General features: G+C 52.7%; 11 protein-coding genes across 11 annotated transcripts; 6 read left to right on the top strand and 5 right to left on the bottom strand.

Moving 5' to 3' along the window:
• Positions 1 to 331: 331 nt before the first annotated feature.
• Positions 332 to 2,049, top strand: LMH87_003508 (uncharacterized protein; the record flags this gene model as incomplete). Its single annotated transcript, XM_056193888.1, has 2 exons — positions 332 to 1,021; positions 1,078 to 2,049. The coding sequence occupies 2 exons, from the start codon at positions 332 to 334 to the stop codon at positions 2,047 to 2,049; spliced, it is 1,662 nt and encodes a 553-aa protein (XP_056048303.1).
• Positions 2,050 to 2,338: 289 nt separating this feature from the next.
• LMH87_003507 (uncharacterized protein) lies at positions 2,339 to 3,099 on the bottom strand (the record flags this gene model as incomplete). The annotated part of the gene is made up of 2 exons (XM_056193876.1): positions 2,339 to 2,658; positions 2,757 to 3,099. The coding sequence occupies 2 exons, from the start codon at positions 3,097 to 3,099 to the stop codon at positions 2,339 to 2,341; spliced, it is 663 nt and encodes a 220-aa protein (XP_056048302.1).
• A 360-nt stretch (positions 3,100 to 3,459) lies between these two features.
• On the top strand, positions 3,460 to 4,334 carry LMH87_003506 (uncharacterized protein; the record flags this gene model as incomplete). Its single annotated transcript, XM_056193863.1, has 3 exons — positions 3,460 to 3,599; positions 3,660 to 3,765; positions 3,825 to 4,334. The coding sequence occupies 3 exons, from the start codon at positions 3,460 to 3,462 to the stop codon at positions 4,332 to 4,334; spliced, it is 756 nt and encodes a 251-aa protein (XP_056048301.1).
• A 180-nt stretch (positions 4,335 to 4,514) lies between these two features.
• LMH87_003505 (uncharacterized protein) lies at positions 4,515 to 8,657 on the bottom strand (the record flags this gene model as incomplete). Its single annotated transcript, XM_056193850.1, has 2 exons — positions 4,515 to 7,147; positions 7,289 to 8,657. The coding sequence occupies 2 exons, from the start codon at positions 8,655 to 8,657 to the stop codon at positions 4,515 to 4,517; spliced, it is 4,002 nt and encodes a 1,333-aa protein (XP_056048300.1).
• A 1,102-nt stretch (positions 8,658 to 9,759) lies between these two features.
• Positions 9,760 to 10,785, top strand: LMH87_003504 (uncharacterized protein; the record flags this gene model as incomplete). The annotated part of the gene is made up of 3 exons (XM_056193839.1): positions 9,760 to 9,910; positions 9,974 to 10,280; positions 10,338 to 10,785. The coding sequence occupies 3 exons, from the start codon at positions 9,760 to 9,762 to the stop codon at positions 10,783 to 10,785; spliced, it is 906 nt and encodes a 301-aa protein (XP_056048299.1).
• A 117-nt stretch (positions 10,786 to 10,902) lies between these two features.
• Positions 10,903 to 11,994, bottom strand: LMH87_003503 (uncharacterized protein; the record flags this gene model as incomplete). Its single annotated transcript, XM_056193825.1, has 5 exons — positions 10,903 to 11,021; positions 11,071 to 11,670; positions 11,723 to 11,773; positions 11,879 to 11,898; positions 11,951 to 11,994. 5 exons carry the CDS (start codon positions 11,992 to 11,994, stop codon positions 10,903 to 10,905), a joined length of 834 nt encoding a protein of 277 aa, XP_056048298.1.
• Positions 11,995 to 12,512: 518 nt separating this feature from the next.
• LMH87_003502 (uncharacterized protein) lies at positions 12,513 to 13,364 on the top strand (the record flags this gene model as incomplete). The annotated part of the gene is made up of 1 exon (XM_056193814.1): positions 12,513 to 13,364. One exon carries the CDS (start codon positions 12,513 to 12,515, stop codon positions 13,362 to 13,364), a length of 852 nt encoding a protein of 283 aa, XP_056048297.1.
• A 1,220-nt stretch (positions 13,365 to 14,584) lies between these two features.
• Positions 14,585 to 15,633, top strand: LMH87_003501 (uncharacterized protein; the record flags this gene model as incomplete). Its single annotated transcript, XM_056193802.1, has 3 exons — positions 14,585 to 14,879; positions 14,940 to 15,367; positions 15,421 to 15,633. The coding sequence occupies 3 exons, from the start codon at positions 14,585 to 14,587 to the stop codon at positions 15,631 to 15,633; spliced, it is 936 nt and encodes a 311-aa protein (XP_056048296.1).
• A 749-nt stretch (positions 15,634 to 16,382) lies between these two features.
• On the top strand, positions 16,383 to 17,631 carry LMH87_003500 (uncharacterized protein; the record flags this gene model as incomplete). The annotated part of the gene is made up of 2 exons (XM_056193791.1): positions 16,383 to 16,427; positions 16,573 to 17,631. 2 exons carry the CDS (start codon positions 16,383 to 16,385, stop codon positions 17,629 to 17,631), a joined length of 1,104 nt encoding a protein of 367 aa, XP_056048295.1.
• Positions 17,632 to 17,941: 310 nt separating this feature from the next.
• Positions 17,942 to 19,714, bottom strand: LMH87_003499 (uncharacterized protein; the record flags this gene model as incomplete). The annotated part of the gene is made up of 1 exon (XM_056193780.1): positions 17,942 to 19,714. One exon carries the CDS (start codon positions 19,712 to 19,714, stop codon positions 17,942 to 17,944), a length of 1,773 nt encoding a protein of 590 aa, XP_056048294.1.
• Positions 19,715 to 21,022: 1,308 nt separating this feature from the next.
• On the bottom strand, positions 21,023 to 21,733 carry LMH87_003498 (uncharacterized protein; the record flags this gene model as incomplete). The annotated part of the gene is made up of 1 exon (XM_056193768.1): positions 21,023 to 21,733. The coding sequence occupies one exon, from the start codon at positions 21,731 to 21,733 to the stop codon at positions 21,023 to 21,025; it is 711 nt and encodes a 236-aa protein (XP_056048293.1).
• Between the last annotated feature and the right edge of the window lie 2,823 nt (positions 21,734 to 24,556).

Genomic DNA, 24,556 nt, shown 5'->3' with positions numbered 1-24,556 from the left:
AAATTTTTAACATAAAGTAGGGGCTGATTGAAGTTACACGCAGCCTCCTAGATAGATCCCTTTATTAATTGTGAATTGATACCTCCTCGCACAGTCCACTGCCCTGCTGCTTGCACATGGCAGTCTCTTTCGGGCAAGTGGGCATGGACAGCGCTTATCGATACAGAACTTTTTTTTTTTCTTTGACTGGACGTCCCCAGAAGTTAGAACTGACTGGCGGCGCAACGGACGAGGCCCACTCGCATGCTAGGAAATTTTGTACCAAACCACCAGCCAAAGTCATCCTTGTACCTCGATCAACACATTTCCAATCTACCCGAGCACCGCGACAATGTCGACAGACGTGGTGGCTGAGGCCAGCGCCGCCGTGCGCGACAATGGCGCCGTCACGGTAACCACAAAGTCCAAAACCGACCTCATTCCCCGGCACGAAAAAGAGAGAATGAAGCGCTTGCGCGAGGCCAAGAAGGCCTATGGCCGTGGCAGGCAGATCGATACCAAAAACATTCGCGACAAGAAGCTGCGCCGCAACATGAAGCAGCTCGAAGGCAAATACCACGAGGCGACCGTCAAGGCCAAGGATGCCGAGATCCTGCTCGAAAACACTTCTGGCTTTCTCGAGGCCGAAGGCGAGATGGAAAAGACGTACAAGGTCCGCCAAGAAGATATCCTCTCCGAAGTAGCGATGGAGACGGCGACCAAACGATTCGAGCTCAAACTAGACGCCCTCGGCCCCTATGTCTTTGACTACTCGAGAAACGGCGCAGAACTGCTCCTTGGTGGACGAAAGGGCCATGTAGCGACCATGGATTGGCGTGAGGGCAAGCTCGGCTGCGAAATTCAGCTCGGCGAAACTGTCCGTGATGTCAAGTGGCTGCATAATAACCAATTCTTCGCTGCCGCGCAGAAGAAATACGTTTATATTTACGACCGCAATGGAGTCGAACTGCATTGCCTGCGCAAGCACATCGAGCCTACGCATATGGAATTCTTACCGTACCATTTCCTTTTGGCCACTATTGTAAGTATACTGCGATGTTCCGGCCCAGAGAACTGGTGCACGACTAACTCGCACAGGGAAATGGCGGCGTTATGCGATACCAAGACACATCTACCGGCCAGCTCGTATCTGAGATTCCGACCAAGCTAGGCCAGCCCGTCTCGCTGGGACAAAACCGTTACAATGCGATCATGCACGTGGGACACCAGAATGGCGCAGTCACATTATGGTCGCCCAACTCACAAGAGCCGCTGGTCAAGCTGCTAGCCCACCGCGGCCCAGTGCGCTCGCTGGCCATGGACAGAGTCGGTCGTTACATGGTATCAACAGGACAGGATCAGAGAATGGCTGTGTGGGACATACGCATGTTCAAGGAAGTCAACAGCTACTTCACCAGACAACCGGCTTCGTCGGTAGCTATATCCGATACAGGTCTCACAGCTGTCGGCTGGGGCACCAAGACGACGATATGGAAGGGCCTGTTTGACAGCAACGCCGCCGTCCAACAAAAAGTACAAAGCCCGTACATGGCGTGGGGTGGTGAAGGTAGACGCGTTGAGCGCGTCCAATGGTGCCCGTACGAAGATGTGCTCGGCCTCGGCCACGACCAGGGCTTCTCTTCGATCATCGTCCCCGGCGCTGGTGAGGCCAACTTTGACGCCCTCGAGGCCAACCCGTTCGAGACCAAGAAGCAGCGCCAGGAGACCGAGGTCAAGGGTCTGCTCAACAAGCTGGCGCCCGAGATGATTGCCCTGGACCCCAACTTTGTCGGCCAGCTCGACCTGCGCTCGGATGCCCAGCGCAAGGCCGACCGCGATCTCGACGCCCCCGTGACGGACATTGCCGAGGAGATTCGCAACAGGGCCCGCGGCAAGAACGGCGCGCTCAGCAAGTACCTGAGAAAGCAGCGGAAGAAGAACATCATCGACGAGAAGAGGATGAGAATCGACGAGATGTGGAACGAGCAGCAGAAGAAAAAGGACAAGAAGCGCCAGGAAGTGGAACAGGATCTCGGTCCGGCTCTGGCTCGCTTTGCCCGCAGGGAATAGCTCCGGCGGCTGTAGACGGGCTCTGCCGCCGGCATGTATATATAATACCCATGAAGATTTACAGCGTCCAACATATTTGCCAAAAGCTGCCCTAATGTGAAATGTGATTTGAAATTTCTCTATGCTCATCTGTTTATGCTCATTACTCGAACTCTGCATTCAAAATATATCCCACCAAAAGTCCATTATACGCCGTACAATTCCCGTGCATGAAGAACCATAGCCTTTTCTTTTTAGCCCCGAAACTTTTTAATCTCGTCATGTGCCATTCGTGTGCAATTCCCTGCCTCTACAAAAGCTTCAGGTGGCCGGTGACCTCGTCAATGAGGCTCTTGGGCGCGGGGCCAACGCCCAGGACCGTCATGCTGCCCGCCTCGATCTGGGTGCGGCCGGCGTCCTTGACGACCTCGGCGGTGAGGCCCATGCCGCGGGCCTTGCGGCACAGCTGGAGCATCTCATCCTGGCTCTTGAGCTGCACGGCAATCTTGGCCTGGCCGTACTTTTCCCAGCGGGCCAGCATCTTGCGCTCGGTCGAATTGGGGTCGGGGTTGCCGGCGAGGGCCTTGTAGCAGGCGAGGGTGGCGTGGGAGCACTGAGCGGCGATTTTACCTGTCACGATAAGAAACACGGTCAGCTGCGCAGCTCTTTTTTCCCGTTTCGTAGGAGCCTTGCGGCCTGGTAGCGGGAGAGGGAAGGAAAAATGTTACCCTTGGTCATGCCTAGGTCGGTGCGGACTACCAGGACGAGCTTGCACTCCTCGTTGGTGAGCTTGAGCTTGGGAGCCGCCGCCTTGTCGGCACTGAAGCGCAGGCCCTGCTTGACGTCGGCATCCTCGCCGTTGGTCCAATTGGGCGCGTGATCCAGCAGCGAGTCGTCCTCGTCGACGTCGCTCTCCTCGCTCTCGACGGGGTCCTGGAAGTTGCCGCGGCGCTCGGCCTGCAGCGCGGGGGAGATGAGGTACCCGCGGCTGGTGTACAGGCCGAAGACGTAGCCCGTCACAAACGTCGTCAGCGCCGTGGTGATTGCGACGGTGGTGTTGTCGTACGGCATTGTGGAAGGTGTGTTTGGGAAGTCGTGGGAGGGAGAAAAGATTCGGGTCTGCCGGGCCTTGAAATGCGACAGATGCCGCAGCGAAAGACTTGGAATGCCCAGAATATGCTGGTCGTATCTGATTGACCGGTTGAAACGTAGATTCGCGAGAGGTAAAGAGAGGACAGCTATGTGGTGTTTGGACTGCGTCTCTGGCGATTTCAAAGCTGTTTGCTTCACGGCAGGTCCACTTTTAGCCTAAGCAGTTGCTGGAAACGAGTCACTGGCCGAAACGTGCGACATGGCAACGCTAAACGTTGACCTCTCATAAATCCTGCGCGGCATACACTATTGGATCCTTCAAGTCCGTGGCAATTGAAAATGGCGCATAGGAAAGCCATTGTGGTGGCTATATCCGGCTGCTCGTCAAGCGGGAAGACGACGCTGTCACGACTGCTACGAGACATATTTCCAAGCACCTTTATCCTGCATGAGGATGACTTTTACAAGACCGACAAAGAGTAAGAACTGCGTGCAATTTTTTTTGTATCTAGCCTGCTGGCAATTTCTAACAAAATTAGTATTCCTTTAAACAATGGAATCGCAGACTGGGATTGCGCGGGAGCTATTGACATCCCCGCCATGACGGAGGCAGTGGCATATATTCGTCAACACGCCGAGATTCCAGTAAGCACATTACCAAAGTGATAGAATGTTTTGAAATGAAGCTGATCTGATTGAAATAGCCCACATTGAACTCCATGGAGGACCAAAATTCTGTCGGGAAATGCCCCGTCCCAGACTCTCTCATCGCCGAGCTCAAGGCCAAAGCCGCCGCCGCCATCCCCGCGAGCCACCCGCTGCGCGAATCTCGCCTGCGCATGTGTCTCTTTGACGGCTTCCTGCTGTACTCCAAGTCCATGACGGAGCTCGCCCCGTCGCTCGACATCAAGGTCCTGCTGCGCGCCTCGTACGCCCAGGCCAAGGCCCGCCGCGAGGCCCGCGACGGGTACGTGACGCTGGAGGGCTTCTGGAAGGATCCGCCTGGGTACGTGGATGATATTGTGTGGCCAAACTACGTCAAGGAGCACGAGTGGCTGTTCGAAAAGGGCGACGTCGAGGGGGAGTACAGGCAGGACGTGCTGCAGAAAGAGGGCATACTGGTGCCAAAGGGCGGCGCCTTGGACCCTGACATGGCGGAAACGCTGCAGTGGATGGTTGATGTCATCTTGGCTAAGCTGCAAAATTACAATTAGGAAGTAATCAGAAATAATCAAAGTGATGACAAAAAGGAGCAAGGTGATGTAAACAAAACTAATTAGAAGAATATGATAAGCAAACTATGCCAATCCTCCAACAATGACGCCCTACAACGATGTGCTACCCTCACGCAGACCCCAAGTTTCCAAGTAGTAAAGCCTGATTCAACTTCTCGTCTAATCTTCTGCTATACCATTGTCAGCTGGCACCGCTGCCTCCGCCTTGAGGAACGCGACACCCTCCGTCGCAGCTCTCACTCTCACTTCCTCCGCTGTAAGTCCTCCGTACCCAGCGCCCACCTCGACGTCTCCGACCAACAGCCTGCAGTTGTAAATCTTCCCTTGATCGCCCGACTGGACCTCGTCAATCTTGTAAACCATGCTGCGGGCCTGCGCCACTTTGCCAAGTTCCTCCTTGGGGTGCTGCATGTGCACGCTGTCGGCGAGGATACGGTCGAGATAGGGAAGCATGCCGACGCGCGCGAGAAACGCCTCGCACGGAGCGAGAGAGCCCGAGTCTACCCATATGGCGCCGACCAGGGCTTCCATCAGGTCAGAGTACAACTTGGCCGCGTGCAGTTTGACGAGAATGTGCCAAGGGTAGTGATCGCCATCGCGGATCGCGCTGAGAATATCATCGCGCACGTTTTTGTGGCGCTTCGCCGTTTCCAACTGCGCTGGGCCAAGGCCGTTGGACGAGTGCCTTATGAATCGCCAGATGGCTGTTCGTTTATTCTCCGTCAGGACTGCTCCGGTTTGCGTTATAAATGACTCGGTCTGCGACAGCTCATGCTCTTCGAGGCTGATAAAGGCCAGGAAATCCTTGTTGACCATGGCTGTCTTGATCATGTGCATTCTAGAATGCGGTAGTGGTGGGCTGTGGTTGATGAGTTTTCTGACAATGATGTAGTCGAGAACGGCATCACCAAGGAACTCCAAGCGCTCCCAGCTCCGCCCAGAAATGTCGCCAATATAGGATGCGTGCGTGGTTGCCTCGAGAAGGAGAGATTTCTTGGTGAACGAATAGCCAACAAGCTCCTCGAGAATATGCAAGTGCAAGGAGTCTGCGCAATGACTCGGCGCAAAGGAAAAGAACTCCGCTCTTGCTTCGCTCGGATCTACCCAGTCGCACTCGTTGACGAATATTGACAGACACTGGATGGCTTTGGGGATACCGCCCACGGTGTAGGCTACGCCTACTAACGCCTCGACGACATCGGCAAGCACCTTTGTCGATAGGTTGCGCTTGGCAGGCGGCTTCATCTTCCCGGACAAAACGGCTTCAAGGTAGAAAGGGCGCCACTTTTGACCTGTAAAAGGTACTGTCAATATGAATCTCGACAAGCCGGTCTCAACCGCAGCACGCGAGAGTCTTGAATTGGCGACCAGACGATCCTTGTACCTAGATAGGTAGCCCTCTGACCAATTCAAGTTTGTCGCGGCGGCCTGCATACTGGCACAATACTTGAGAATCGAGTCCCCGAGAAACTCTAACCGCTCGTAGTGAGTCGGCTCACTTGCGCTTCTTGCACTGATAGCATCCCTTAATAGCAGATAATCGGAGATACCTAGGGGACTCAGAATTGTGACTGAAAGCTGACGTGCAATGAGCATCGTCTCAATGGTATGGACAATGGAAGGTATCAGCATTCCGAACCTAGCGTGCTTGATATTTATACTGTCCACAGTTGCATAGGACAATGGAAGTACAGCAATGTATTGCTTTTGGCTTACGATTTGCGTCTCCGGATCAACCTTCATTGGATGAAGAAAGTCAGTGCGACGGGTCCATCTCAGCAGATTAAGATACATTCCTCCTGGTGCGTCGTTGTAGTCCCGAAAGGGTCGCTGAACCATATCGATGGGTGGCTTAGATGGCAGACCACCAATATACTTGGCTGGTGCTTTGCTGTGATCTCTGATCAAATAATTCTTGCTGGAGATTGCAGCCGAGTTTGCATCAAATGGCCTGTTGCCAATATCCTGCAGGCTGAGCGAATCGTCATGGGAAGTAAATTTGATGACATGAGATCCTTCCGTCATTGACCAGCGATGGCAAAAATGCAGACCAACAAGCGTTGAAGTATGATCTGCCTTCTTCGCTGCTTCAGCTGCTGAAATTCGCTGTGGATGCGAAAATACCAATCTGTACGTGGTGTTGTAATCCAGGTATAGATTGGCTGGGCGCAATGGTCCAAGCTCAATGGGCAGCGTCATGGTGTAGTCTCCAAAAAACGCATCATCCGGCCCGTGAACCTGTACTTTGTAGGTCCAGCGCGAGTTCCCTTCTGCCCAAGTAGAGGCTACTTCAGTCCATGGCTCAAACAAGGTCTGGACTCCAATAATAGGGGCCCGGGTTTCCACCCCAAAGTCAATGTTGGTCTCCAACGGCAGCAAATTCTTATTAACCATACCAGCACGAAAAAGTGCCAGGTAAGCCTGAAAAGCAGCATCTTTCACAGCATTTACTTCCGTTTTCCAAGGGCGCGATGATTGAAAGCGTCGGAGCTTGCCTGGCATCGTCGCCGGTAGGAATACCTCAGCGCTAACGACAATATCACGGCCATCTTCGACGAACTTGACAATATAATCTGGGCGACTATCTGTGTATTGTCCTGGGGACACAACACGGCAAAAGTGTTCCAAGTGTTGCTTTGCATTGTCATGGTCAAGGCGAGCTCCAGTAAATGGTACTCGAAAGCAAAAGTCTATTCCCTCGTCCAGGTGCTCCAAAGTCTGCAGCTGTTGTCGTTCGCGCTCAGAATCCTGGCATAGCTTCTGGATTTCCTCTTCGTAAACGGACCACTGGTCTATTATCGAAGAACCTCTGTGTGTGAAGAGTAGCAACTGTGAGTCTTGCATCCTGGCCCGCCCACGCCGTTGTATAAAAGATTTTGGTGTCTGCGGGCTGTCGAAACAAACAACTAGGTTGCATGCAGGCACGTCAATACCCTCCTCTAGAACTGCTGTTGCCACCAGGAGGTTGACCTTGCCTTTGCGAAAGTCATTCAATGTTTGGAAATCCTTTGAGTCAAAGTATTCGTACAAACTGTGCTTTCGAAGCTGGTTCTGCGAGGTCCCGACCATATAACCCACTTGATATCGGTCCCGGAAGTTCGGTATAGAGCCAAGGAGCGCCGCGAGTACAGCTGCAGTAGCGCGCTCCTTGACAAAGATGATTGCAGTTACACTGCTCTCAAATGTTACGAGCTCACGCAGTAGCAAGTGAACCTTGTCTGAGACGCTGTCGTGCCCAATTGGACGGGGCGTGGGCTCAAGTGCGACAATGTCCTGCAAGATCCTCGCAACGTAAACTTCCTCTTCTGGAATCCAGCCGTCACAAGACGCGCTCGTGGATACCAGATTCTGGAGAAATGCATGCTTTGCTTTCCAAATGTAGTAATCTGCCGCCCAAGGGCCCAGTAGCCCTCGAATGTGCCTGGATCGACTCAGAAGTGCAGACAGCTGAAGGCGCGACCACGTTTTGTGATTTGCGAGAACATTTGCAAGAGAACGCTTGCTTCTATCCGTACTCTGGGCGCGGAGCGAAACCACATACGGATCTTCCGAGATTTCCATCTTTAGGAATTCCCGCCGCAATGAAGCCATGGCCGGCGTGTAGTGCTCCGCTGGAGTAGTTTCGCATTCGATGACTCTCAGCTGTGGTCGCTTGACATGATTTAACAACTCTGCACGGTGGAGCGATGGCGAAATGCATCTCGCGTTTAACACCTTCTCGAGCTTCTCGAGGCCTGTTACATGAGCTCTCATACTTGGTGTAGCAGTGAGACCTAATATCGCAGGTCGGGCGGAATGGTTGTCGGCATCTTCCGGCGGTCCTTTATAGTGATAAAAATGTTTCATGAGTTTTCCACCGGGATTAGACCCGACGCAGTTGTGTGCTTCGTCAAAGATCAAAAGAGAGAGGCGGTCCAGCTTGACGAATGCGTGATCCAAAGCGTCAAGCAGGACCTGATACGTGGATACAACTGCTTGAGTGCCATCCAACAGAGATTTCCAGGTAGAGGCACCCCAAGTGTGAACATTGTCGCTTCCGACTACTAATCGGATTGATACTGAGGGTATCTCGAGCTTGATAGCCTCGAATTGCTGAGCACAGAGCAGAACTGTTGGGGCAAGAAACCATATCAGCTTTTGGTCTGAAGAAGACTCAAGCTGCGCTCGTATCCGTAGAATGGCAATTTGCGTTTTCCCGCTTCCAGTATCCATTGCCACGATCACATTCCCTCCAAGGCTCTTTTGCAGCATCTCTAGCTGGTAAGCTCTGGAAGCGTGGGGAGTCGCTTGGGCGTCCTCCATGGCTGTATTAGTATTCTGATCATCCCCCAAGGATAATCCGTCGACATTATTCTCAAGTGTTGAAGACATAGTGCTGCCGTGATCACTGCTGCGCCTTTTGAAGCTGGGCTGATTCGCAGGCCAGAGAGTGGGGTGTGGTTTCCCAGTCTCAGCCATGAACAGCCAACCGCAGAAAGCCAGGTCAGGAGAGCCTCGTCGTTGATTCAAAGATTTGGACTGATATGCGGAACAGGCTTGGCTTCGCGATGGGAGAGCGATGGGCACCGACTTGATGTTGGGCAGTCGAACCAATCCTCAGCGGCCGTGTGGGTAGCGCCTAGGACGAGAGCTCACAGCGAGCTGGTAGCCTTCCAATAGACACAACATGAGTGCGAAAGAAGGCGAGAGTAACCTGGGATAGCCAAGCACGGTGACTCTGTGCTGCCATCACGCTCTTGTGAATCATGCGCGGAACAGAGGTCTGCGCCTGGGTGGAGGCAGTTGGGAGTCTGCTGGCATAGTGGGCGCGTCGGGTATTGTCCGCCAGTCTGGGTGTCACAGAGACTGAGGCCGGCCGCCTACTGACACGGCATTATTCTCAACATTTTCAAGGTATTTTATAGGACCTCATCGACCAATCGAGTATTGAAATTCCACATGTCACAAAAATTGATATTTGAATCGCGGCAAAATATCCATTAAAGTCGGTCGCTGTGTTGCAGCACAAGCCCGAGCGAGACTGGCGTTGCCAGCGCACTAATAACAGGCCGATCTACTAGACGATCAGAAACAGATTATATTTGCTACAGATTAGCTATCAAGTACCAAGAAATGGGATTGCAAAGCTTCCCAGATTTCAGAGATTCCAGACTCCCTGCTTGTTTTTTCTTCTCATGTCATGCGCAGCAAATGCTAGGTACATAGCCGCCTCCTACTTCACCACCCACAGATAAGTTAAGTAGTCCGCTTTTAGGGAAGCAGAAGCCACCCCAGGCGAGGCAGGCGCAATCAGTTGCCGCGAAAACATCCCCGAAAGATTTCTTCCAAAAAAACAAGCCTGGACCGCTCATCATCGTCGGCTCACCCATATTTATATAAAACTCTTGTACTTTCGGCCCAAACCATGGAATTATATGCCGTAGGCCAAAATGGCTGGTCCCAGCTCGAATTCCGCGCCGACCAGCCGACTTCCCAGGACGATGTGTTCGAGTTGATCAAGATCGCCTCCGGAACGACGATTGAAAAGCCCATCTCTAGTATTATATCCACAATAGGTTTGTATCCTCTCCTATGCCTCGGGAAAAACGTCGCCATCTAACCTGTAGCGCTCATGCTAGTCAATATTGACGGACACTTTCGGGTGGCTCACGGAAGACGTCTTAGACACTATCTGATTCTCAGGGCCGCCTTGACAGTTTCGACGGCAAATGGCTGCCATATGAGCGTGACCGACAACGGCAATGGTCTAAGTATACAAGAAAGCCTCCGTGGGTACCCGCCACTTGAAGTGGCAGTCCACCCGCCAGTCAAACAAATTGCGGCTTCTGCCACGGGCTTTGTCATTCTTCACGAAAACGGCATGGTTTCAACGACGGGAGATGAACGCTTCCCCGCAATGCTCGGCCGCGTAGTAACAGAGCACAAGTGCGTCAGCTGTCCCAGAAGTAACACTGAAATCATACTAACTGGAGACTCCACCAGGCCGGCGCGGCATCCTGCGAGGGTGGCCGACCTTGACCATCTCCTTGACCATGACCCGATTCAGCACATCGCCGCCGCCGGCTACGCGGTTGCAGCTCTCACGAGGTCGGGAGATGTCTACATGTGGGGACAGCATCCGCCGTCGAGAACAGGAGAGCAGCCATTCTTTCCAAATCTTTCAGACATTTCGAGCTACACCGAGATTGGGGGCGGGAAAGATATTCAAGATGTTGCACTGGGCGAAGCTCACGCCATCGCACTGACTCGGCAAGGAGAATTATACGTCGTTGGCAGCAACAGAAGCGGACAGCTAGGTATTCCAGCCATCGCATCTACTAATCAGTGGACGCATCTCGCGTTCAATCCACCAAACGGTTTCCGGGTTACTGGAGTCGCAGCTGGGCCAAACACATCGTTCGTCCTCGTCTCAGCAAATCCGGCACATTAGCAACAACCGGTACAACCACTCTAGTCACCCACGGTCATGTCGAACTTGATCAATTAAGTCATCTGAGACTTTCTAATGTACAAGCATTTCTAATTCCGCCGCCCGTTTCGTCTGCACTTATAGACTCGTCAAATAGTCCTCGATTTCTTGCGGCGTGAGCTTGCGGAAGCGAGGGCCAGAGGCTCCCTCGACACCTTCGAGGCCCAGCAAATGATCGGCAGGAGGTCCAACAATGCCTGACACTGAGTTAGCATACGTTTGTAGCAGTGTATTATGAGAGCATACCAATTTCAATAGAGTCACCGTTCATCTCGCCCTCGATGTTGTCCTTGAGAGTCAGCAGAGCAATGTGGATAGCATCTTCAAGCTCCAGCTCTTCCGAGTATCTCTTCTCCAGGAATGTCTTGGCCTTTGTCGCACTCTTGCCGATGGCCGTAGCCTTCCATGGGAAATAACTGCCCGTGGGGTCGACCTGGTACAGCATAGGGCCACCCTTGTGAATGCCTCCTGTCTTCTTGTTGGCCTTTTTCTCGCCGGCCTGGGCCTGGGCCTCCTCAGCCTCCTCAGGCTCGATACCGTCGTCCCACCCAGCAACCAGCATGCTCACACCATATGGCCGAACACCAGCAGATTGGGTGGCTTCCTGCATGACGCGAGCTACATCCTGAACTAATATGCGGGTCGGAGGGTATTCGTTGTAGATTCTCTTGTATCCAGTGTGCGAAACTTTACGTGCGCGGTCGACCAGCACTCTGTAGTCAGGGCCCATGCCAGAGTAGACCGTGCCGATGTTCGGCGTGATGTTACTAATCTTGGAAAGTGAACTCTGGTCGGCGAGGGGCGAAGATGACTTCTTTTCGGTCGCGAGGACAATACCGTTCGTGGCTGGACAGGTATCAGCATGCATGGTCCGTCAAGTCTAGCGCAAGTTACACACCTTTGATTCCCAGCGCAGTAATGCCTTGGTTGACAGCGTTCAAGGCATACTCTAAGAGCATCATTAGTAACATATATCAGAAATGATTGAATATTCATGTATTCGATCCACTCGAGATCCGCGATGCGATCGACTATTCGCACGATTCGCACGTACCGATTTGCACCAGCTTGCCGCTGTATGGGAATTAGTTGCGTCCAATCAAGTCTTGGTTTTGGAATGGCTTACCTGGGCGAGAATGTAGTGAGAGAGAAGGAGTATCTGTCCGCCATAGCTTCAACAGGTGTCAAATATCGTGCAAATCGGTAATGGCCTGCAAGTCGTGATGTATGTTACGGATTGATGCTGTTTGAAGGGCAAGTGGCAGCTGCGGGAGCTCCGTCTGCGTTGCAGCTCCAGGCACGATGACCTGCGCGTCAAGCTCGCCGGAGCGCGGCCGGAATATAAGTTCCGCCGAGATCCGATCCACTCGGTGAATGGAGCTCGCCCCAAGTCTCTACGGTAGCTGCGGACATTTATTTGCTCCGCCGCGGATTTTTCTGGAAGACAAAGAATTGATGAGGTGGCTTTTTCAGGCACTCGCATCCGGCCATATTCCCGCATGTTTGTGATGCCATAGTGCTCTGAAGGTTTTGGCCGCCGTGCCCGCCCCCCCTGGCACCTTCTGGACAGCGTATTATGGGAAGTATCCCCGCTGCTGTGGCCTCTTGGCAGGACATCTCTCTCGCACACTTTTGCAACCATCAACACACCCTGGCGTGCACCCTATAAACGGGCAAACGCGTACAAAATGGAACAGCAGTCCTGGAGCTGGAGCTCCGCGATGGGCAACAATTCCTCACAGGACGGCGAGACGCGGCAACGCAATACGGCTGACCAACCGCCCCGAGCTGAGGACGCTGGCCGCCACGGCCCACGCACCTGTCGAATCTGCTTGGATACTGTAGAGCCGCAGTACGCCAACTCGTCGCAAACTGGCCAACCGACCTACATTTCCGATGACCCGTCCCTGGGCCGACTACTGTCACCCTGCAAGTGCAAAGGAACGCAGAAATATGTCCACGAGGGCTGTTTGCACGCTTGGCGGGCTGCCGGTCCGTCGCAGGAACGAAACTTCTGGCGCTGCCCGACGTGCGGCTACAAATACCAACTTGCAAGATTGGACTGGGCCTCACTTCTCAGCAGCAAGATCACACAGGCTCTGCTCACTCTGGTGCTGTTCGCTTTTGGCATTTTCATCCTCGGCTTCATTGCTGATCCAGTATTCAACTTGTGGCTCGATCCCTTCGGCACTATCGGCGACGCATTGACCGCAGACGAAGACAACTGGGATATGCCTTTCGAGGAACCACCAACATGGATTGAACATTTCATCAAGGGTTTCTTCTCTCTAGGAATTGTTGGCCTGGTCAAATCGGCGCTCTTCATGTCCCCTTGGCACTGGTGGCAGTTACGAGGTACAGGCCTGGGTGGCGGCGGCCGACGTCGCGGTACTGGCCGTAGTCGTGTTGAAAATCTCAGCCTAATGTTTGTTCTTTTGGGCGCATTCGCGGCTTTGAAGGGTATCTGGAAACTGGTACGCTCTCTCAGCGCGCGGGTGCTGTTGCACATGCGAGACAGAGTCATCGATGTCGACGACTAAGGTGAGCTGCGCAGAATTTGTGACTGAAGACAGATTATACGGGAAGCGGCTCGAGGCAATCAGCCAAGCGTGTATCATCACCCTGACTTATAGATAGAATGGCAAGACCTTCTACTCTGTTTGCACTTGTTCTTCATCGTGACATTTTCTCTCCCACTGTGGCTCGACCACTGTGCCTGCACACTCTTAAGTTGTCTCGAAGTTTGCTCCTCCGCATCAAGCCAACTAGTCTGTGTGCAAAGATTGACGCTCCATCGACGCTTAGAGTGGAAGCCGTTTTGGCTCCCGCGTTCTTTACAGCAAGATGGAGCTGACCAACCCGTAGCTTAGGCAAGGGATGCATTCTGCATTCTGCGCCGCAGCGGTCTACCAGGTACACACCAGTACAAAATGTGTGGATAGACTGCTTGGCACAAGCTGGTATATGTTCTCCCTTCAGGCGTCGCATTAAAATTCTGTGCTAGTGTCGCAGTCAAAGAGCGTATGCCCGGCCCCGAGCCACGCCAGCCGTTGCTAATTACCATGAAAGAGTCTATAACCTTGTCCCATTCTGTAGAGGTTGCATTTGCCCGAATAAAAAAAAAATGAGACGATAAGACGAACTCGCTTACGTTGAGGCTCGTGGCGCGTAGTGAGATTAGACTTCATAAAAGGAGGGCAAAAGATGGGTCGGCGCATTGTGGAGCCGGCGCCGACTAGAACGTGGCTCTAGTGAGGGCAGCACCAAGGGGGTTGACAAGACTTTCTTCCAAGAGGCAGAAGTCGTCAAGTCCAGGCCTAATCTCTTCTGCTCGTCGAGCTAACAGGTTACTCGGGGAATCTTCTAGGGGCAGTTCTCATACCGCGAGTTGCGTGCCGCATGCGACTTTGTTTTCCTCTCCTGGATCTCGCTCTGGACCCTTGACGACAGATCGGACAAATCGCGCCATCGACGCGCAAACAGAAAAGAACGCAAACTCTTGCTTGCAGGAGCCGAGACGACGTGTCTTTAGTCTCCAACTGCATTAGACGACGATACATTGGCCAGATTCAGATCTGTGGTGCTTCTACGCCAGTCACTCGTTATTGGGGGTCTTAAAGCCTCTCAAATCGGCCTCGAAATCAGCGAACCTGCGACGACGAACGGAGCCGCGACGCCCGCTCGCCCGTAACCCAGACTACTTGGAGACGTTTTCGAAAAGCGAGCCTGTCCACGTAGCGGGCGCTCTTACCACCTCACAATGCATTTCGCGTACCCCCCGCGCAAAAGCTCCAACCCTCCGCCTTTCCGCCCAAGATCCGGTCCACTGCCTTCCCTTCGCCGTGGGCGATTAAGAACCATCGGCCTTGGGCTGCTGGCATGCATACTGGTGCTATACCTAATCTTCAAGCCCAGCAAGCAAAGCCCTTACCATGAGCGCCAGCCTGCCGGAACGCCAACTGTCGTTTTGGTGACGGTCCTCGACACCAAGCAGTACAGCCCTGGATATTTGAAGACTATCCGCGAGAACAGAGAAGAGTATGCCTCGAGACATGGTGAGTACTTGAAACAGACAGTATCGCGCCAGCGAACCAGTCGCTTACCGTAACAAACAGGCTACAAGACGATCATCACGGAAGCCTACCAATACGACACCGCCGGAGCTCCCACGACCTGGACGAAACTGATGGCCACGCGCCATGCGCTTACAAAGTTCCCGGACTGCAAATTCGTCTGGTACCTCGACCAGGATGCTTACATCATGAACCCAGCACAATCACTCGATGATCTTGTGCTGCAATCGAAGCAGTTGGAGTCGCTGATGATCCGTGGCCAGCCCGTTGTGCCACCAGACAGCATTATCAAGACTTTTGGTCATCTACGCGGAGAGCACATTGATGTTATTCTGTCACAGGACAAGTCTGGTCTTGTACACAACAACATTATTATCCGCAACGGAGAATGGGCAAAATTCTTCCTTGAGACGTGGCTGGATCCTCTCTACAGAAGCTACAACTTCCAGAAGGCTGAGAGACATGCTTTGGTAAGGACAACATGGAGTAGACCGTGGCTGCATTGACTAATACATTGACTCAGGAACACATTGTGCAGTGGCACCCCACGATTTTGTCGAAACTGGCCCTTGTGCCCCAGCGCACATTTGCTTCCTATTCGAAGCCGACGCTCGGCGAGCAGTATCAGGAGGGCGATTTTGTCGCCATGTTTGCTGGCTGCGCAAACATTGGTCGCGAGAGCTGCGAAGTTGAGTCTGGCCAATTCTGGGAGAAGTGGAAGGCCAGCTTCGGCTAAACCCGCAGAAAGTATGGCAACGGCACTCCTAACTCCCAAAGGAGATGCAGATACAGAATAGATTGGCAGGATTTGTTAGGACATCATGATCGGCAGCGTTTCGGGGGGGCCGACGGCGTTTTACAGACAACATTTGGACAACCACTTGACGCAGTTCACCTTGTTGCATCCCCGGCGGCAAACTTCCTGATGGGCAGGAGGTGAATTTGGGCATTTTTTTCTTACTACACGATGATTCTACGCATTTATTATTCGAAAGGGATGGAGTTACAAGATTTGAGCCAGCTCGACATTTTGGATGCACGTTGAACGAGCATGGCAGTGATACGGAGGATGCGAAGGTGGCAAATCACTTTCATTGCGCCAGATGCTGAGCAAAAACGGCGAAGGACAACTTATTTTCTTGCTGCTTCATCGATGTATTCTATTTTTGTTCTTTTTTTTCTCAAACCACTTATAGACATACTCAACCGAAATGAAAGCTGTTAATGGTAAAATACTCAATTAAGATGAACTTTTTATTTGCACCGTTATATAAAGGCAATGTAGTACTTGGCGCCCGGTATGTTGGTGGTGGTGTTGGTGCGCCCTTGAGCGGAACTCAAAAATGGGTTATGCATGAACACACTTGTCCTTTCAAACAAACAAGCTCTTTACCCATACCTCTCAACTGCAACGACTTTTGCAGGGCATGCTACGCATATCCAGATAAACAACGCATCCGGGGAGCTGCACAGAATTTCTCCAAGATGTCCCAGTTCCTTTCCATCGTAGGCTGGGCTTTTCTTCCAGGCGTACGTTGACAAAGCTCCCAACCGGCCACACGTGGCAGGCGCTTCCTTCGCGGTTCCGCGCAGCGACAGCGCGCGGAATCTAGCTGTGCCTGCTACCATGCTATATTATAGGCTCAGCTGCTAACTCCTCTTGCGCCTCGAATAGATTGCGACGTCCTGGATACAGACCATCTACTATGGCCTTACGATCCGCGCCGGCGACCCGAAGCCCGCGCCGGGCTCCCCGCGACACACCTCTCACCGCAACACGATTCACATCCTCGTCGTGGCGACATACCTCCTGTACACCATCTACGAGGCCAACTACGACCTGCGCAGCGCGCCGTCCTTTTACACGGAGCTGGGGATCCCGGTGACGGCGGCCGACCGCGAGATCAAGTCGCGCTTCCGGCGGCTCGCGGCGCTGCACCACCCCGACAAGGCCGGCGCGTCCAACGGCGGCGGCGACGCGGCCGCCTCGTCGGCCTTTTTCATCCACCTCAAGACGGCGAGCGACACGCTGCAGGACGCGGCCAAGCGGTACGCGTACGAGCGCTTCGGCCCGGCCATGCTCGCGTGGTCCAAGTGCGTCACGGTCCGGGACTTTGTGACGCACGGCGTCGTGTACACGATCCTGCCGTACTACGCCGTCGCCGCCGCCACCATCTACGCCTTCGGCCTCCTCGGGTACATGGACTTTGCCAAGTTTTACCGCTGGCTGCTGCTCGTCACGCTGTGCCTGCTCGAGGTGACGGTGGCGACGCGGCCCTCGTTCCCGGCGCCGCTCGGTGCGCTCAACGCCGTGCTGGGGACGGCGTCGCGCGGCGGCGTCCCGCCGTACCTGCCGTTTGAGCTGGTGCACCTCGCGCGCAAGATTACCCTGACCGTGTACATTGCGCTGTCGCAGATTGGGCCCATCATTACCGCGCAGCTCAACCCGCACGCGGACAAGGGCGTCGAGGACGAGGACAAGGCGCTGCAGGCGGGCCTGCTGCGGCTCGAGGGCCTCACGCGCCAGATGGACGCCGATGCGGCGCGCCTCATCGACATGGAGCTCACCCCGTTCAAGGGCGACGAGGAGATGGCGGGCCGGATGCGCACCAAGATGCGCGAGTGGCTCATCAACAACACCATTCGCTCGGATCCCATGGTCAAGGATGCGCTGGGGAACTCGTTTCAGAAGAGGCGCATCGACGCCCCGGCGGGCGCCAAGGGAACTAGATAGACGGTGCGCCTAGCATGTGCAAGTGGATGCAATGGAGAAGAAAATGGGTTGGTCAGTTTGATGATGGACGGCATATTGCTCATATATTTGCTATGTACAATGTATTCTATCCAAGAGACTGCGTACCCGATGATAATATAGACCCCCAACTAAGTAATCAAGTATAAAGTAAAACCATCGCTATGTGAATGTTCTTTGCGCCTACTATACAATTTTTTCATGAGCTATTGGCCCACATGTCTACATCTTGGATTACAAGCATAGATGGAAAAGAGCCTTAGCCAATTGACCTGTGCCGTGAAGAGATTGATTATAGGCGCTGCGCGCCTCGTGTCTCAATAGGGATCAGGCACATGGCCACAAACGCCGCTAGAATTAGCACTGCGGATAGGTAGATGGGTGTGCTCGCACCGTCGCCGGGCATGTTGGCAGCTAGCAAGGGAGCCATGAGACCCGTGACGCGGTTCAGGAAACTGGCCATGCCGCTGCCTGCTCCACGCACCGGCGCCGGGAAGATTTCAGGCGTAAAGGCGTACAAGACGCCGTACATGATGTTCTGGCTAAAAGCTTCCACGCAGGAGAAAAAGAGCTGCGTCGAGGGCGTGGTGCCGAACAAGACAAAGAAGAAGAGAAAGATGGCGGAGAGCAAGGTGGAGCTAGCCAGAGTCCCTCGGCGGCCGAGGAACGGCGAAGGATGGTCGACGAGGTATGCTGCAAGAAGACTGCCAGGCACACCCATGATGGAGGTGATGGCATAGTTGCGGTAGGTTTCGTTGGAAATCGCGGACGTCTCGGACTGCATGCCGCTGTCCTGGCTGCCGTTGGTGCGAGCAAAGTACTGCGGCAAGAATGCGTTGAAGAGCGGGTAGCCCATACCAATGCTGGCCCAGCAGAACCAGATGAGTGAAGTGGCGAGACCAAGTGTCTTGTTCTGGAACAAAGGACGGACTCTGTCGGCAGAAAATCCCTTCAGCTTGGTCATGAGGACGTTCTGGGTGGAGGCAGTATTAAATTGTTGTTGAGCAGAGGAGCTTTCGGCGCGCTGGTAGTCCTCGGCGGCGACCTCGTCCAAAATGTCAGATGTGAGCCAGGTTTTGCAGCCGTTTCTGTAAGCCAGACCGTGGATGACAGCCACAGCCTCATTTTGGCGGCCCTTGTTGAGAAGAAACTTGGGCGATTCGAGAAGGTGGAAGATGAAGAAGCGGACAATAAACATGGCAAAAGTGGCGATGCCAATGGTGACGATAAAGTAGCGCCAGCCCTGCTCTACGGGCCAATTGGCAATGAAAAACCATGCTGCGAGAGACGAAACGAGTTGACCGATAGGCCACCAGACGGAAAGAAGGGTTAGCAAGGAGCTGGAGGCATCGGGCAGAAACTCGAGGAACAACGCGCCGTCGACGGGCAAGTTTCCTCCGACACCGAAGCCAAACGCGGCAAAGAAGAAGCAGACGCCGCCCCAGGTCTGTGCATAGGCAGCCATGACACCAAAGACACTGGTAATGAGCAATGTCATGTTGAAGGCGATTCGGCGGCCGAAGAAATCAGCTCCAATTCCCCAGAGAAAGCTTCCCACGGACAGACCGACAAAGCACGCGCTGGTGGTATACCGCACCGTCTTTTCGTCAATACCGAATTCCGCAGACAGAGAAGGCAGCGTCAACGAAACGCCCTGGAGCCAGAGGTTGTCTGCGAACCAACCAAAGCCACAGAGAACAAAGAGCTGCCAGTTGTAGTAGCCCATGCCGATGTCCTGGATGGCCTTGTTGATGAGCTTGGACTTGATCTCGTATTCACTCCACTGCCCACGGCGGCCCTCGCGCATAGCCTTGCGCAGGCCGTCGATGCTGTACTCGGCGGCGTCCATCTCGAGCATGCCCTCGCGCTCTTCATCGCCGCGATCCTTGCCTGCGCCAGTTTCGTCGTCGTCGTCGTCAAGCTCAAAGTCGCGAGCCTCGAATTCCACCCGGCCTGTCCGGGCCGAGTGGCTGTGCAGATGGGCCTCGTCTAGAGGCACAAGAACGCCGGCATAGTAGTCGACGGACTCGACCCGGCCGAGGCCAAGTCCCCAGCTAATTCTCATGACGATTTACTGAATAAAGCCAGGGAAGTAAAAACAGGTGTCAATCTCAGCCAGTGAGAGGAGTGGGTGAATCAACGTTCCGAAGTCGTAAGCGTTTTATAAATCTTTCTCCAGGCCCCGCCCTATCTCATCTCAGAAGCAGAAATCAGCGCTGAAAGATGGCGTGAGTCGTTGTAAGCCAAGACAAAATAATATTTGAAACCGAAGAGGCAACTGTGGAGCTGGAATGAAAAGAAGCCAGTCGTGGAAGCGCGGCGCCGAGGGGCCGTAAGATTAAAGAGCCGAATATACAGATGGGAGGGCTGGAACCTAGGCGTGTGTATGAAATGAAAGCGAACAGAATGCAAGTATCCGCGCAGCAAAGCAGCAGTCGAAGAATGAAACGAATGGAAGAAAGAAAGAAGGAGGGAGAGGCCTTGGTGACGGATGGAATGATGGGGTGAGGACAGAATTTGGCTTGGACCTGGGGCGCGCGGAAATAGTGAGGGCGGCGCTTTGGTGCTTGGTGCTTGGCCCAGACAGCAAAACAGGGGGTCGCCTGAGCCCACCAGGCCCGTCCCAGGCGCTAAAACGGTGCCGGGCGGGCCTACGCACAGTATATACCCACTGTATAGGTATCCACTGTCACCGCGCCCTACAGCGCTTGGCTTGGCAGCTGGACAGCTGGTACAGAGGCGCAAAGTAGCTGCGCACTGAAGAGCCGTGCCAGCTCAACTTGGTCGCTACTCAAAGTTGGCGCTCAGGAGACTTGGCCTGAATTAATGAATTAATGAGTAGCATGATGATGAAAATAAATAACAAAGATGACAGAATTTTTTAAATAGCGTCTGTACTTACTTTAAAGCAGAAGGTAAAAATTACAATATTGCTGTTGTATAGAACTGTAAGCTGCTTCCTCTCGACCATGTGATCATTGTAGATGTTGTGCGGATATTGTTCATGTAGTCGCATGGGCGATATACGCCATAGTCTGCACCAAAGGAGTCGTGATACAACTGCAGCAAATAACAGACAGTGACAGCTATCTTCGTTGCAGAAGGAATCCGGAAGAAAAGTCTAAGAGAACAAGAGAGTTTACAGCAAGTGTGAATGTAAAAATAGGAAAACATCTTGAAAGAAGAAGCGAGAAAGACGGCGGCACAATAAAGGCCGGAGTCAACGACACCAAATAGGTCGGCGTGAAGCAAGAAACAAAGACTCGCTTATTTTCTGTGCCAACAAGCGCGGCCCCCCCCGCGCCGCCCGTTCAATTATAGCCCAAATCCTCAATCCAGTTACCTCTTGCAATCTCCACCTTGGATTGACACCTCATTGCCTCTGCAGCTGGCGCCGCGAATGCGCCGCGTCGCCCATGTTCATTTCAGCACCGTGCTCTTGTAGAAGCTGGATAATTGTCTCATGTCCCTTCTTGACAGCGGCCTGTAGCACAGATCCAACTGGATCAACAGTCGAATTGACGTCTGCACCATGTTCAAGCAGCAGCCGCACCATCGCTTCGTTGCCCGACCAAGAAGCGTTATAGAGGGCGATATCAGAAGCCTCCGCGCCGTGATCAAGTAGGAGCTGTGCCGTCGCATTATCGCCCTGGTCTATCGCAGCTGCCAGCGCAGAGCCATAACAGCTATTCATCGAATTGACATCGGCACCATGCGTTAGGAGCAGCTGCACAACTGTCCTGTGGCCATTCTTTGAAGCAGCCAGGAGAGCAGAGCCATGGCTGTCGGATTGCGCGTTAACATCCGCACCTTGGTCCAACAGCAGCTGCACGATAGCTTCCTCACCCCTTAAGGCAGCTCCTCGAAGAGGGGAACCATGGTAAGCTCCTGGCGCATTGATATCCGCACCATCCAATATTAGTCTCCTCGCTGTGGCTTCGAGACCATTAAGGCATGCAAAAGAAAGCGGTGACGCTATCGCCATGCCGAATTCCTCTTCCCACTCGTCAAGCTCCAGCAGATTGACCCAGGTCAAGAATTTGGACCCGTCCTGGAGGAAGCCTACAATGGCTTCTAGAGTCATTGTAGATTTTTCAGCATGCTTTGCACTCTCCATCAAAATTTCAGCTGCCCGCGTTGCGAATGGATACTTGAACAATGTATCGTCGTAGTAGTCGCCGTCTCCTGCAGAGTAATACGAAATGTCGTCTGCATCTGGAATACTTCCAAGGTAGATCAAGCAGATACCCGTTATACAAGCCCTTGGGTCTTGGGAGCTCGCAACATTTCGACTGACAAGATATTCTTGAACCGAGAAATGAGCTAGCTGCAATTCAAGTTCCCCGTTTGAGGCTTGGAAAAGCGACGCTAGGCTCGATACATACATTTTAATGTCTTCGGGATGTGGCAATCGATCTCGGGTATCGAAGTAGCCTGTGGTAGGATTCCCATCGTCATGGCGGACCGCTATTATGTCGATTGCCTCCTCAAGGGCTAGAGACCGCCCCGTGTAGGTAAGGAACTGAAGTAGGCGAATTGCCTTCTTTTTATATCTTCCTGGTATATTCTCGATAATATGCTCATATGTCGTGTGCAGATCTGGTGGTAGAGATTGAAGTGCATGCTCTAGTTCTTCACGACTTACGCACTCCGCAAGGCTGTCTAATTGACAAGCCACCCATCTGAACCTAGTAATGTTAAATATGATGTAACATGATAAATAGTTTTTAGTAGCCGAACAAACATACATTCCACAGGCATTACCGGCAACTGCCTCTTGAATCTCTAACAGCATATCTGGAGATTTGGTCCACCTCTTGAACTCTAGGCTGTCTAGCCTGTGAGTAATGTAAGATTGAATGTCGTTGTTCACTAGGCCATTTGACAGAAAAATGCAATTGACTTCACCTATCCAGTTGGGGATAGTGCGCTCGAATTCGGCTTCCAATCGACTGGTTGCTATAAATTGAATGTTTGGGAGAGTCTGAAGGAGATGAATCCAATTCAAAACGTCTCCTCTCTGCGAGCTCTCATCTAGAGCATCTAGCAGAATTGAAATGTTTTTAGAAGCTTGTAACATATCTCTAAAGCAGGCAGATAGTGCGCTAGCACTCGGCTGTCGTCTTCCGCTATCATGGGACTTGAATACACTCTCGACATGCATATGAGACTCTGGCCGTAGAGAATATAGCTGTAAAATCAAAGAGCGCAGCATATCGTCTAGCTTCTGCTTCCTCATATCTTGAAAGTCGAAGAGGAAGAAGAGCGTCGTGCTGTTCCTTATCTGGGTGATATGGTCAAAAATAGTAGAGCTAAGGACTGTCTTGCCACATCCTGGCATGCCGGAAAGCCATAAATGGCGACGTGAGCCTTGAATCCACTCAATAAAGGGTATACTATCAAGGAGCCATTTGCCGGTTCCAGCATGCCGTCTCTTCCTTGCATTGTTCATGCTTATCATTGGGTCTATCGTTGAAAGCCATTGCTGAATATTGGCAGTATGGCTATCAGACCTCATTGCGCATAGGTCAGTCTGGATTTTACCTACCATATGATGCAGATGTTCCACTTTGCTCTGCACTAGAAACGTCAGATAGATCTCGATAGATCACTATTATAGGTTGGGCCACTTACTATCACTCAAAACCTCATTAGCCCTCCTTTCCCGCTCGACTTTGTTCTGCGGGATTTGATTTAGAAGATCTTTTGCGTACGCTGCGGCTGCCATTGCCGCATATCCCTGCCACTTTTTGTTTTTATGTGAGTCGGAATAATCACATATACCACGTATCACTAAGCATGGGAAGCTGTCCATCAAGCCTGCTGCTTCCATCTCAAAACATAACACATCGTTCTCAGTCCTTAGTAGATCCCGTATTTGAGCATCTTTCATGAGTGTGTTGGCTGATGCAATTAAACCATAGTGGACTGTGAGATCATCTTCACCGGCCTGAGGATCTCGTCGATGCCGAGATACCAGGGTTGACGGGTCTTCCCCACAAGCATCTTGGCACTCCGCTTCTGAGATATGATGAATAAAATCTGGTTTGTATAGTTTGTCGCTGTTGGTAGGTGGGCGAGAATATTTTTTTTGAAGCCGGACTCTCTTCTGCAGAACTTTATCGATCTCTTCCTCAAGTTGATGGCCATCGGACTCATAACTCGCCTCGAGCCCGGCGAGAGCTGTAAGCAGCACTTTAGGTGGCTTGTTTAAGGTTCCTGTTTGCAGGAACTTTTTATTCTGGATTGTCTTGCCAAAATCATACTGTAGGACTCCAGTCCTTCCATTTTCAGGGCTGCTCACAACAACATCGCCAAGTCGAATATCATGGTAAGGACCGGGGGCGCCACCTCCGATTCCCACCATTAGTCCGAAGCGGATGTTGGGAAACGTATGTAGAATGTCTTTCGCAACGGAGGTGGCATTGACGAGGCCATACTCGCCACGCGGCAAAACGGCAACGACCACGTTATGGTTTCCGATTGTTCCCAGCGCGTAATTGTTGTAATCCTCTTGTGCTACTGCAACTGGCGGGTCATGTCTCTTGTCGAGGAAGCTCTGCATAGCGACGAATTCGGTGGTCAGGGCGCAGATACATCCAACTGTATATTTTTCAGGGTCCGACATCTTGCAGAACACAGCCAGTGGCGGAGATAACCTCAGAGCAAAGAAATGGTTACGTAGTCCAAACGAGACATGTGGCGTTTTCGAAAACAAAAAGAAAATGTGTCCTGCTTCTCCTAATGCGATAATGGGAATTGAGTGTTGTAGCCGCTCTGCCGCAAGTTTAGCCAGCAGAAATATGTGTGCTCCGTCACTTAATGGAATCCAAAGCTCAACTTGACCGCTTGATCCAACTACTCTGAACATGACAATACGCGAGAAGCTTTGCGTCTCGGAATAACA

Source organism: Akanthomyces muscarius, chromosome 2 (genome assembly GCF_028009165.1).
Source record: "Akanthomyces muscarius strain Ve6 chromosome 2, whole genome shotgun sequence".
Taxonomy (NCBI): domain Eukaryota; kingdom Fungi; phylum Ascomycota; class Sordariomycetes; order Hypocreales; family Cordycipitaceae; genus Akanthomyces; species Akanthomyces muscarius.
The sequence above is the reverse complement of the archived record's forward strand: the minus strand, read 5'-3'. Positions and strand labels throughout refer to the sequence as shown.